This window comes from Anolis carolinensis, chromosome 1 (genome assembly GCF_035594765.1).
Source record: "Anolis carolinensis isolate JA03-04 chromosome 1, rAnoCar3.1.pri, whole genome shotgun sequence".
NCBI lineage: Eukaryota > Metazoa > Chordata > Lepidosauria > Squamata > Dactyloidae > Anolis > Anolis carolinensis.
Genome location: NC_085841.1, coordinates 86,692,300 through 86,705,546, shown reverse-complemented (window position 1 = coordinate 86,705,546; position 13,247 = coordinate 86,692,300). Strand labels below are relative to the sequence as shown.

Sequence of the window (13,247 nt, the reverse complement as noted above, 5' to 3'; positions counted from 1 at the left end):
ATGATCCTTAGGGGTCACTCCAAACCTTAGGATTGTATGATGTTGTTGTTGTTGTTGTTGTTATTATTATTGAGAGGCTGGCTGGCCATCTGTTGGGCGTGCTTGGATTGTGTCCTCCATGGCAGAATTGGGTTGGACTGGATTACCACAGTAATTATTTCATATTACAGTAGAATCTCACTTACCCAACATTCGCTTATCCAGTGTTCTGGATTATCCAAGACAGTCTGCCTTTTAGTAGTAAATGTTTTTGTAGTCAATGTTTTAAATTCATTGTGATATTTTGGTGCTAAATTTGTAAATACAGTAATTACAACATAGCATTACTGAGTATTGAACTACTTTTTCTGTCAAATTTGTTGTATAACATGATGTTTTGTGCTTAATTTGTATAATCATTATGTAATTTGATGTTTAATAGGCTTTTTCTGAATCCCTTATTATCCAACATATTTACTTATCCAACGTTCTGCCGGCCTGTTTATGTTGGATAAGTGAGACTCTACTGTATATTTATAATCTTATATTATCTGTTTAGAACTGGATTATATGAGGCCCCTTCTACACAGCTGTATAAAATGCACACTCAAGTGAATTATCTGGCAGTGTGGACTCAAGATAATCCAGTTCAAAGCAGATAATATAAGATTATAAATGGGTAATATAGCTGTGTGGAAGGGCCTTGAGTCTTACACTGCCATATAATCTAGTTAAAATCAGATAATCTGTGGAAAAGGCCTAAGTGAGGCCTAACTGTGCCTGTCCCCTGGGCTGAGTAGGTTGCTAGGAGACCAAGTGGGTGGAGCTTATCCCTCTAACTGGCAGCAATTGGATAAAAACTATTATTCCTCTCCCTCTAATTAGGACAATATTTTTCTTTTATTTTTGTTGTATCAACCTAGAGCCATGGATGATGGGTTGTGTTGTCAAATTTCGAGGTTGGGGGACCTGTTTTTTTGTCCGGTGCCCTGATTCCATCACTCTTTTATATAGATAATAATAATAATAATAATAATAATAATATATCCCGCTTTTCAAAAGCAGCTTACAACATATTAAAATCACGTAAACAGGAATCCAAATACATCAGTAATAAGTATAAAACATCATAAAATAAGAAATTAAAATAACAATAATATACATTCACATTCTTCTGGCATCAGGTTATATTGCACTTTGTTCCAATACTATAATTAGATTATATGAGTCTCCACTGCCAGATAATCTGTGATAAACAGAAAACTTGGGATCAGATCCTGGAATATAGGGAATGTCTGGAAGGGCCCTCAAATAACCCAATTCAAAGCAGATATTGTGGATTATCTGCCCTTGATATTCTGGGTTATATGGTTGTGTAGAAGGGCCCACACTCTCTATCTTGACAGTAATCTCCTGCCACTACGACTCGACTCGCCTACTCTGACATTTTAATGCATTTTCAAACAGGTATTGAAGGAAGTGGTTTCGCTGCACAAAAGATCACACAAACCGAAGAGCACTGATGCACATTAAGGGCTTGCTTTCACACACCTTTGTGGGAGTTTGTTGCCTAACCACTGCAGTTTAAGTTAGTTTCAAACTGTGTTAAATGGACAGTGCAGATGGGGCCCCAGTTTCTCAGCTGCTTGAAGTTTCAGGTAGCAAAACCTAAGGCCACTGAGGATTACTATTTCAGGGAGGTCTTTTTTTAAGGGAAGTTTGTCACCTAGTGACTAAACATTACATTGCAGGCCACAGAGCTGTTCCATTGAACTACAATGAATTAACCCTTTTGAAAATGAAGTATTTCTGATCTATGTATCTATAAGGTTACTCTTACTATCATGCTAAGTGGGTTTGTTTCCAGTGCAGGCATGGGCAACGTCGGCCCTCCAGCTGTTAGGGATTGTGGGAGTTGAATTATTTACAGTTATGGTTACTCCCCCCTCCCCCCAGTGTCATCTCCACTCGCTCCCTTGAGACTGCCCCAGAGGATCCTGTGGGATTAGTTGGGCTTCAATAGTTACTTTTATGTGGTCTTTGGCCTAGATTTTAAATTGGTAAATAATTCAATTTTATAATGGTTTTTTAAATTTTTTATTATAATTTTATTATTATTAACGAAGTCTGACATGGATGTACAGAACTGGGTACCCCTGTTACGAGCTGGTCATTGACTGTAATAAATGTTTACTTATTGGGTTGCTGTGAGTTTTCTGGGCTGTATGCCCATGTTCCAGAGGTATTCTCTCCTGAGGTTTCGCCCGCATCTATGGCAGGCATACTCAGAGGTTGTGAATTCTGTTGGAAACTAGGAAAGTGGGGTTTTTATATGTGTGAAATGTTCAGGGTGGGAGAAAAAGCTCTTGTCTGTTGGGGCCCTACCACACAGTCCTATATTCCAGAATATCAAGGCAGAAAATCCCACATTATCTGCTTTGAGATGAGTTATCTGAGTCCACACTGCCTTATATTCTAGTTCAAAGCAGATAATGTGGGATTTTATTCAGTGTGGATGGGGCCTCAGAAAACAGGGGAATTCCAGGTATGAGACAATCAGGGCCAGCTAACACCTCCTAACAATGGAGCCCCCCAAGCAAGAAGCAGCCAGACATTGAAGCTGCAAGGCTTTTCAACGCTAATCAAGGTGATTAATTACAACATTCACACTGGCCTCAAACAGACAAGAGTTCTTCCTCCCACCCTGGACATTCCACAGATATATAAACTCCACTTGACGAGTTTCCAACAGACCTCACAACCTCTGAGGATGCCTGCCAAAGATGCAGGAGACTGCTTCTGGAACATGGCCATACAGCCCGGAAAACTCACAGCAACCCAACTTCCCTTCCTCCTCCCACTAGCCGGCAATGCCATAGACACCTATCTACAACGTGCCTCATGCCGCTAGGATCTCAAGGAACTTGAATAAGCGCCGTGCCTACAAGAGCATTCAATCCCTCCCCCCTTCCCTCTCTCTCCGGGAATCGAATTTCCTAAAAACTGCAATAGCTGTCTTTTTTTATCAGGCGATGTGGTTAGAGGCCTGACGGCATGCGCGCGAGGCAAGCGCGGGGTCCTCGCGGCGCTATATAAAGTGGGTCGGTGGCTCCGCCCCTTCCTTTTCACTGACGACTCGAGCGGATGCTGTGAGGTGAGCGCTCGCGCGTGGCTAGGCCTCGGCTCGCGAGAAAGTTGAGAAAGACTTCCCAAGGGAAGGGAAAATGGGGCGGCTTCCTTCTTCCCACCTTGAATAGCCTTTTGTCTCGTTTCAGGAACCCCGGGCGGGATCGTTACCACCAACCATGGCCGAGGAAGGGTACGTCTTGGCTTCTTCCAGGGCTAGGCCTTCGCTGCCTCCCACTTCTTCCTTGGACTCGCAACACGTGGCTGGCTGGGTTTGTGGAGGCCCAGAGCTCTCTTTGTATAGCAGAGGTCTGGGAGTGGATAGAAAACGTGATTAAATAAAGTTGTACTACACTATAACATTAGAGCAGCCTGGCACCACTTGCACAGTGGCTCAGTGCTGCGGGATCCTGGGAGCACTCCTTGGCCGGGAAGGTTACAAAGCTTTTAAAGCTATGTCTCCCGCGATTCCATAACGTTGAGACATGGCAGTTAAAGGGGGCTTGAACTGCACGAATTCTACACTGCCAGATCTGTAGCGGGGGGTGGGGTGGGGGTTAGGGGTTCAGCCCCCCCTCCCGAAATTTTTCAGGTTATAAAACCTGGTTTACTCATGAATTTTAACTGGTTAACCAAATCCCCATGCTATGTCTATGAGATGCAAAACATTAAGAGTCCCTCCAGGCACTATCTCAAGCAGATATTGACAGGTTTGTAGCGGGTGTGTGTGTGTACCAGGGGTTCAACCCCCCCCCCCCGAAATTTTCAAAACCCCTCCCGAAATTTTTTTCTGGCTACGGCCCTGTACACTTCCTATGCATCCTAACTTTAAAACTACTTTCATAACATATTTTCCTTAAATTAGGCTTTTAAAAGACTGACAATATAAAGCCTTTAACAAGACATTAAAATAGAGGGAAATTCACTGCACTGCCTTGGAGCATGGTGAAATCGCCTTCTCTGGATACATTTAAAAGGGCTGGATGGCCATCTGTCAGGAGTGCTTTGATTGTGTTGTATTTTCCTGCGTAGCAGGGATTGAACTGAGTGGTATTCTAAATCTAGTTATATGTGAAGATAGGGTGTGCGCTGGATTGTGTTATGTAGACAAAGATCCCAGGAAACATTCTTGGTCCCAAATGAGAGCTTTCTTTCTCCTCAGAAAAGGACATAACACCAACGTAAAACTCATACCTTGCTGCAAGCCACTTCTGGTGTGAGAGAATTGGCCATCTGCAGGGATGTGGCCCAGGGGACACCCGGATGTTTTACCATCTTGTGGGAGGCTTCTCTAATGTTCACGCATGAGAAGCTGGAGTTGACAGACTGGAACTCACCACTCTCACTGGATTTGAACAGCTGACCTCTCGGTCAACAGTCCTTCCGGCACAAGGGTTTAACCCATTGTGCCACCAGCGCTCCATACCTTGCTATAAAGTGGATTGACTATTTTGAAGGCACCAAAATCCCCTCTGTTTTGGGGAGCTAAACAGGATTAACCTGAATTAGTACTTGGATAGGAGAACAATAATGAATACCAGGTGTTGTGGGCTGTATTTCAGAGGAAGGAACAGGCAAGCCTACCTCTGGGTATTCACCTGAGAAAAAACCTGTGAAAGTAATGGGGTCTCCATAAGTTGACAGGCAACATTGAAAGCACATGCACACACCTGTCTCTATCTCCATTATGTTGCGCATGGTGTGATGACGAAGTTTTCCTTGAGCTTTAGTGTCAAGGGTCAGAGACTTACACTTGACCAAAGCACTTCTGACATTAGATTTCCCCCTCTATGTACTATTGTCTTTCTCCAAGATTTTGTCATGGGAAAGTTGTGCTGTATTTACAGCATATATAAGCCATGCTTTGTTATACAGTGGGCCCTTGGTTCTGTTGGGGTTTGCTTCCAGGACTCCCAGTGGATACTAAAATCCGTGGACAGTGAAGTCTTATCAGATACAATGGCATAGTAAAATTGTATCTCTTATATAAAACGTCAAAAATCAGGGTTTGCTTTTGAGATTTTTTGGGGGGTGTGTGTGTGTGAATATTTTTAAGCCATAGATACAGAGAGCCAACTATATACAACTTAATGTTTTTTAATTGGCTTTCTTGTATGCTTACTATTTTTTTCAGTAATGTGATTAATGATCAGTAATTACAAATGAGCTAATTAGATTGTTAGTTATGCTTGCTAGAAACATCTACAAAAACTTCATTTTTCCTTTTGCAAATCAGTAAGTAGTAAAAAGAAGAGCAGGACTATACAGTATTTGCAGTTGAGCGAAATATGTTTTGGGAATTGTACCTGATTTAATCACTATATGATCTGGAATGAGGTGAACATTGGAATGGCAGATTTAAAGATAATACCATGTTATTCAATGAGATTTTAACGGGCTATGTTCAATTGCACTATAACTCAACTTGAGTATAAAAGACAAGATCTTTGAATCATGGTGGTATGTTCACTGGCAAATGAATGTGCAGTGGGAGTTGTGTCGCATAATCAGTTTTAAGAACTATGGAAAAAGAATATAAAATTGCAGATGTTATAATATCTTACAAGTTGGCATAGATATGCTTCAGTTAATAAAGTAGATACGTTCCTGGTCATTGCTACCTTGACCTAAATTTGGATTCTAGAGGTAGAAATAACATTTTAAAAATTGGAATAGGCATCTCAAAAAAGCACATTTCAGTAAACTTTTAATCCAAAATTAACAACAAAACCACATAGAATGGAACAAGTAGATCATGTAATCTTTGTATAAGCAAAATGATTTTGAACCTTCCAAAAGCATCTAAATGTTTAATGTGTTGTTTTTAAATCCAAAGATAATCTTGTCTTTCAAGCCTCCACTTTTTTTGATCAAAATATCTGTTTTGATGACCAGATGTAAAGAGCTATGTTTCTTTACTGTGTTGTGGGGCAAATTTATCATCTTTCACTTTTTCTCTTTATTTTGCCACTTGAACTGCCCTGGCTCAGTTTGCACATGCTCAGTAAGGGATTCTGCAGGGATGCTATTTACTCTGCCTGCTTGCTGTATGCAAATCCATAGATGTTTAGTAGGCCTAGATGGCATAAAGTTACCAGATAACCTGGAGCCCCCAGTGGCCCAATGGTTTAAACCCTTGTGTCAGCAAGACTGTTAAGCCAAAAGGTTGGTGGTTTGAATCCAGAGAGCGGCGCGAGTTCCCGTCTGTCAGCTTTAGCTCCCCATGCGGGGACACGAGGGAAGCCTCACAGGAGAGTAAAACATCAAAAAACACCTGGGCGTCCCCTGGGCAACGTTCTTGCAGACTGCCAATTCTCTCACACCAGAAGAAATTCTCCTGACACCAAAAAAAAAACAAACAAAAAAACCCAAGATAACCTTCTGATTTTGAATATTGAGTAGGGTCAGCCTTGGTTAGTAGTACTTGGGATAGGAAATCGCAAACAAATGCCAGCTGCTGTATGCTTTATTTCAGATGAAGGAATTGGTAAAATCATCTCTTGAGTATTCCTTGACCAGTGGAACCTTGTGAATTTCATGGAGTCACCATAATCTGTCAGGCAACTTGAAGGCATATATACACAGGATCAGCTTTAATATGTGCTTCTCCATCCTGCTTTCACTATTCCCCCATGAGTGTACTGCTAAAAAATAAAATAAAAACTAGATTGGGGGGGGGGGAGGGTTGGGTAATACTGCACCAAAAAGCTGCTTTTGTCAAAAGGCTTTGTTAACCTAGGTATGCCTGTAATTTGACTGTAGTTTTCTGTAGTCCAATAGTCTTACCTCAGAAGTTTTTGTGTAGAATCAGAAGGGTGTGCAAGGTATTGGCATACCTTTGCTGTGTAATTTTTTTTTACCCTTTTGTGTTAGAAGGAGATGATGTAAGCAAGATAATAAAATACAAAGGTAAAGGTTTTCTCTTGACATTACGTCTAGCCATGTCTGGCTCTAGGGGTTAGTGCTCATCTCCATTTCTAAGCCGAAGAGCTGGCATTATCCGTAGACACCTCTAAGGTCATGTGGCCAGCATGACTGAATATAATGTACTTTTACAATATTTTGAATAGTTTTGAATATACATGGCACTGAGTAGATTTTCCCTTCCCTCTACACACACATATAGTACTCTTGAATCACCCAATGAATGTTCAAGGACAGATAGGAGATTCTACTTAACGCGATAAAAGGTAACGGTGCTCCAAATCTATATATATAAAAGGGTAATGAAATTTCTGCCTAGGACAAAACAACAAAACTACACATCCCAGAAACACTAAACTTGGCAGCACAACCCCTCATCCATGCCTCTATGTTCATACAACAAAAAGAAAAGAAAAATAATGTCCTAATTAGAGGGAGAGGAATAATTGTTTTTATCCAATTGCTGCCAGTTAGAAGGCTAAGCTCCACCCACTTGGTCTCCTAGCAACCTACTCAGTCCAAGGGACAGGCACAGTTAGGCCTCACTTGGGCCTCTTCCACAGATTATCAGATTTTAACTGGATTATATGACAGTGTAGACTCAAGGCCCTTCCACACAGCTATATAACCCATTTATAATCTTATATTATCTGCTTTGAACTGCATTATTTTGACCCCACACTTCCATATAATCCACTTCAGTGTGCATACTAAACATAAAGACAACCATACAACAGACATTCAATACCACCACTACCTCAACAATTTCTCACCAACACCCCCAGACAACGCCACAGCAACGTGTGGCCAGGCACAGCTAGTAATTGATAAAACCATGTTTCAGTATCTGCCATATTGAATGCTACACTGATAGGTGCCTTGGTTTTGAGGTGTGAAGTACTGATTTGCCACTACAAATAGAATGTTGAACTTAATGGACACTTTTGGGAATTCAGTTATATGTGATTTTATTATCTAGCATTGCTGCTGGAGGTATAATGGATGTCAACACCGCCCTTCAAGAAGTGCTGAAGACCGCACTCATCCACGATGGATTGGGCCGTGGAATTCGTGAAGCTGCCAAAGCCTTAGACAAGTAAATGCTTAGCTTTACTGTAGTCTCCAAATGAAAGCTATTTGATTTTGTTTTCTTGCGAGTTTATTGGTGCCACTTTGGTGAAATAATTAAGGAGACAGACTTAACAGTTCTAAAAAGTATTATGTACTGGGAAAGTATTACAAATTTATATCCTATCCTTTCTTATATGTGAAGTACATTTGGCTTTTGCACTCACTCCATGTTAACACAGAGTAAATTTGTACTGAGAGATAATTAGTTTCTCAGTTTGGGAAGTCTGAATCCAAGTGTCAAAATAGGAGCTATTTTTCACAAGTTTTAAGACCTATTGTTTAGATAGATCTATTTATGGATTAGAGATATAATATTTATATAGAAACGTCTGATCTTGATATTTGATTTTCTGGGTGAAAATAAACATTTGCAAATTAATGAAAATCTCAAGCATCTATAGCAGGAATCCTCAAACTTTTTAAGCAGAGGGCTAGTTTATGGTCCCTCAGAATGTTGGAGGAATCATTTTTTGAAAAAAAGCAAACATTCCTATGCACACTGCACATACCTTACTTGTAGTGCAAATAAATAACATGAAAAAGCAATACAATATTTAAAATGAATAACAAGTTTAATCAACATAAACTTACCAGTATTTTAGTCCAAAGTGACACTGCATCAAGGTAATTAAGGTTGTTGTGTGCCTTCAAGTCATTTAAACTTAGGGTGCCCCTAAGTCTAAAGTTTAGGGTCAAGGTCCGCAACTTGCCCACAAGGCTTTGTTTGGGAACCACTGATATATAGTAATGTTCTCATAGAGCACTGTTAAAGCAACTGGAAATTAGAAACCGTGAGAGCATTAGCTTCCAGAAGATCATAGTGGGCCTTTGCCCACAAAAAGACTTGGCAAATGCCCCAAATATCTATGGTGACATTTTCACCCTGTAAATCAACTCAGAGGCACCACACACTTGGTTTGAAATGTCCCCTAGTGGATATTTTGAAGAATTTCTGGCAAAAAGTGCTTTGCACAGGGGTGGGGTGTTTTTTACCCCAGTGGGCTCAAACATGTACAAACATGGGTGAGATGCACTCCACACTCTTGGAGTTAATTTGGGAACATTCTGGAGTTAAAGAGAGATATGGGGGGAAAGACTTTGACTCCTGGGGCCCACAAAGATATATGCAATTTTAACTTTTCCTACCATAGGGTTAAAGCAAATCATTTGGTACCAATAAGATCAAACTGTGAAATAAAATTGCTCAGCAAAATTTTTGCTGTGATTGGAGAAAGATGGATAACAATGATTTCCTCTTGTATTTCTCCTGTGCTCCCTCTAAAGACAATTGAAATTTACATGGCAGTGTAGCAAATGATTGTGTGAATTGTAGGATGAAAGTGTAATTCAATAACACCTGACAGTGGAAAGTGCCTTATCGGTCCCAGTTCCTTCACAAACAAAAAGGTTTCTCATATTTGTGGGTGGATACACCGGAATAAAATTGTGTGGTTTATTTTTTACCATACTAAGTTATTCAGGGTTGTGGAATTCTGAACAGATTACAGAATTTCTAAAGGACTGGCTAATTGTATAAATATGCAGCCAAGAGGTCAATTCAGACATGAAAACTACAGAGTTTGAATGATGATTATATTAAAATGTCGGATACCCCTTCACTCTAATTATGAGTGAGAATAATAGTCTGACAAACCTGTAGAATTCAATTTATCATAATGCTAGAGGCACAAAGTAAAAGATATGGTACAAAGTATGTAACTTGAAAGAGTTAAAATGGTTGTTCTAATAGTACATTATTCTGAATAGTAATTCAGACATGGTTAAAAACCTGTCTTAAATGTCAATGTGATGGAAGGGAACACAGCGAGAGAGTGGTGGAGGAGGGTGATGCTTTTAAACCAAGCGTGCATATTTCTATTTCTTGTGGATTCTAAACTGTATAAGAGATATGGCTTCATTGGACAATTTACTATTTCAGACGCCAAGCCCATCTTTGTGTTCTTGCATCCAATTGCAACGAGCCTATGTATGTCAAACTGGTTGAAGCCCTTTGTGCTGAACATCAGATCAACCTGATAAAGGTAATGATTATTTTTTGGTAGTAATTAATGAAAATAAAAATATGTTTTGTTGCAACCTTTTGTGACAATATTGAATATGTGTATGTGAAATTAGCTAAAATTGGTGTAGTTTTTGTTAGTATTGTCTGTGCTGTACAGTGATGACAACATGGCTCCCTCTACTGAAATCTGTTGAGGAAAACAACCATAAATGTTACCCTTTATATCTGAGTGTACAGCTTGCTTTGATTTTGTGCTTTACTGTCGTTTATCAGGTGCATTTCTGATGTAATGAAAATGTTTTTGACAGGTTGATGACAACAAGAAGCTGGGAGAGTGGGTAGGCCTCTGCAAGATCGACAGAGAAGGAAAACCCCGCAAAGTTGTGGGCTGCAGTTGTGTGGTTGTGAAAGTAAGTTGAAAAAGGTTTCCTTAAAAACTGATGACCATCTTAGAGTAGCAGCATGCACTATATTGTTTCCTGGACCTTTACAAATAGTTGCATATCTTCTGGGGTTATGCTGTAGTACTTCGGTTTGTTTAGTCCGCTTCTGCTTACTTTAAGGACTGTTGGGAAGTGCTTATAGGGAAAATGCTGCTCTGGCTTTTATATGGGATTGTGTCACCTGTTGTTTTTTAAATGGTGATGGATTCATCCAGGAAGGTCAAGGAGTTTGAAAGCAACAGAAAAAGACCTGAGGGTCATATGTAAAAAATGAGCTGCACTTTCTCCATTCCAATGCTTTTCAAATGTTAATTAACGGGCAGATCATGTCTAATTATTGGAAATGTTAAAATTATGTTAAAATAAATACTCAGTTTGCACATTGTTGTATGGCGAATTTCTGCCAGTAGAATGAAGTCTGCTTAACCTTTTAAATGTTCTGCGGAGATCTAAATGCTGGCAACAGTAAAGCCAGGGTACGAGCCTTGAAGACTTAGTAGTCATCGAGGTCCCAATAAATGGCTACACTTGTGTTTGGGGTTGTAAGAAATATTTTGGCCTACTTCTAGACTGTTTTGAAAAACTATGGAACTTTAATGTATTTACAGCAGCTCTATTTTAGTGTCTTACCTAATATTTGTATGCTCAGTTTATTTGAATATGTATCAAGTAAGTTACCCAAAGTGCTTGGTCAGAACTCATTGTGATATTAATATGTTGTTTTGTTATAGGACTATGGCAAAGAATCTCAGGCTAAAGATGTCATCGAAGAGTACTTCAAGTGCAAGAAATGAACAAATAAAGTATTTTTTTAGCCTGTTAGTGCTCTGTTTTTTTTTTAAGTTTAAGAACGGCCAGTGATGAGCTGTTCAAAACATCCAATTAGCACCAAGTGTAGACACTTCATTCAAGTGATGATGTTGGGCCTTGGGTTAGGACTTCGATTTCAGAAATAAAATATAAATACAAAGTTAAAAGGGACAATCTGATAACCTGATTTTGAAAGCAATGCTTTCTCCCACTATATAATAGATGTTACTTTGGAGCAAGTAAGCTTGTAACTGCCTGGTGCATAATTTTCCTGCAAGGAAGGTGAGGAGAGGATGCTGTAGAGTGTTGCTACTCACATTCCTCAGATGTGCCCTGTTACCCGAGTTAAATGAAAGCTATCCCTAAACAGATTAATGGGTTACAAATGTCTGACATTTCCCTCAGAAGTACAAAGGTGCTATAGACTTGAAATGTGGTTTCCTTCATACAGACTGTTGGAATAAGTCACTTAGATAGAGAATAACTTTTGATTATGGGCTCATGACCACTGGAAGAAAGACTTCTATAGTATCGGCACATTTCTGATCCCATGGGAGCTTATTGCAAACATTCCATAGGTCTTAGTTATTTGGAGAAGTAATTGCTGTAAATATCAGGTGTATCATTACCTCTATCAACTCAGTGGTATGTATTAATATAACAATTGCATTGATCTCAGCTTGGGTACATGCTCATGATCTAGAACTCTTACTCCAATGCATTCATTGGATTTGATGCACTGAGAAAAATGAGAAGCAGCTTTTAGAGTGACCTGGCTATGTCTTTCGGCTGTACAGGTTCCAGTATGTTCTGCTCCTTGTGTAGCACTTCAGGCAATCTTGCAGGGAAAATTTGACCCAAACAAGGTGAGTAGGACTGATTAAAGTGGAAACACAAGATGTTTATAGTATCTGCTGTTCATCCCTTGGCTTACAGTATGTTTTGGGCCTAGGATAGAGCCTTAAAAAATAATTCCTATTTTTAAATATGGCCTGGGGAGATCTGACGTATGAGAGGGGGAGCTCCTACATCAAGAGGACATTTGGAGCCAGAAATTGGTGGAAGGCAACCAACCATGGTTTCTTGGCTAATGATACCCCCTTAAATAGTCCTTTTGAAACATTGTGCAAGATAGCCCATGACTCTCTTCCCAGGTACTGCTTTTCAGTGTATTTTGTGTTGTCACTTTAGTATGCAGGATACTAGTCTGCAGGATAGGAGCTCCCAGTGGCGGAGATGGTTAAAGCCTCGTGACTTGAAGGTTGGGTTGCTGACCTGAAGGCTGCCAGGTTCGAATCCCACCCGGGGAGAGCGTGGATGAGCTCCCTCTATCAGCTCCAGCTGCATGTGGGGACATGAGAGAAGCCTTCCACAAGGATGATAAAAACATCAAAACATCTGGGCAACGTCCTTGCAGACGGCCAATTCTCTCACCAGAAGCAACTCAGGTTGCTCCTGACATGGAAAAAAAAGTATGCAGGATATCTGAAATTGATGAAACAACTTTCCCATCCATGCTTTTTTGCCTTAGGACCTGACATTCTCAGTATAAATGCTCTGCTTGACAAACTTGCAGTTCTGCTGGAGTGATGTGGGGAAAGGCTATAATTTAATGTTCTACAGCTAACCTGGATGAGAAGCCTCTGACACGAAGCAATCTTCCTGGATTATTTGTGATAATAAAAATTAAAAGCACTTTGTGTGATGAAAACCCAAGGTTCCTAGAGTTGTGCAGAGATGAAGGGCTCTTTATATGTTGAATTCAAAATGCAAAATACACTTGGTGCTGATGAAAAGACAACAGTACTGAA

The 13,247-nt window shown here is 40.1% G+C and overlaps 1 protein-coding gene and 3 non-coding genes across 4 annotated transcripts; all 4 read left to right on the top strand.

Moving 5' to 3' along the window:
* The first annotated feature begins 3,014 nt into the window (after positions 1-3,014).
* On the top strand, positions 3,015-11,448 carry rps12 (ribosomal protein S12). Its single transcript, XM_003223297.3, has 6 exons — positions 3,015-3,133; positions 3,255-3,298; positions 8,009-8,125; positions 10,100-10,202; positions 10,492-10,593; positions 11,358-11,448. The coding sequence occupies exons 2-6, from the start codon at positions 3,285-3,287 to the stop codon at positions 11,418-11,420; spliced, it is 399 nt and encodes a 132-aa protein (XP_003223345.1). The 5' UTR covers positions 3,015-3,133; positions 3,255-3,284; the 3' UTR covers positions 11,421-11,448.
* LOC134295783 (small nucleolar RNA SNORD101) lies at positions 9,739-9,814 on the top strand. Its single transcript, XR_010002389.1, has one exon. It is a non-coding gene; the product is annotated as a small nucleolar RNA SNORD101 (small nucleolar RNA).
* LOC134295804 (small nucleolar RNA SNORD100) lies at positions 10,332-10,421 on the top strand. The gene has a single exon (XR_010002410.1). It is a non-coding gene; the product is annotated as a small nucleolar RNA SNORD100 (small nucleolar RNA).
* On the top strand, positions 11,027-11,156 carry LOC134295802 (small nucleolar RNA SNORA33). Its single transcript, XR_010002408.1, has one exon. It is a non-coding gene; the product is annotated as a small nucleolar RNA SNORA33 (small nucleolar RNA).
* Positions 11,449-13,247: the final 1,799 nt, after the last annotated feature.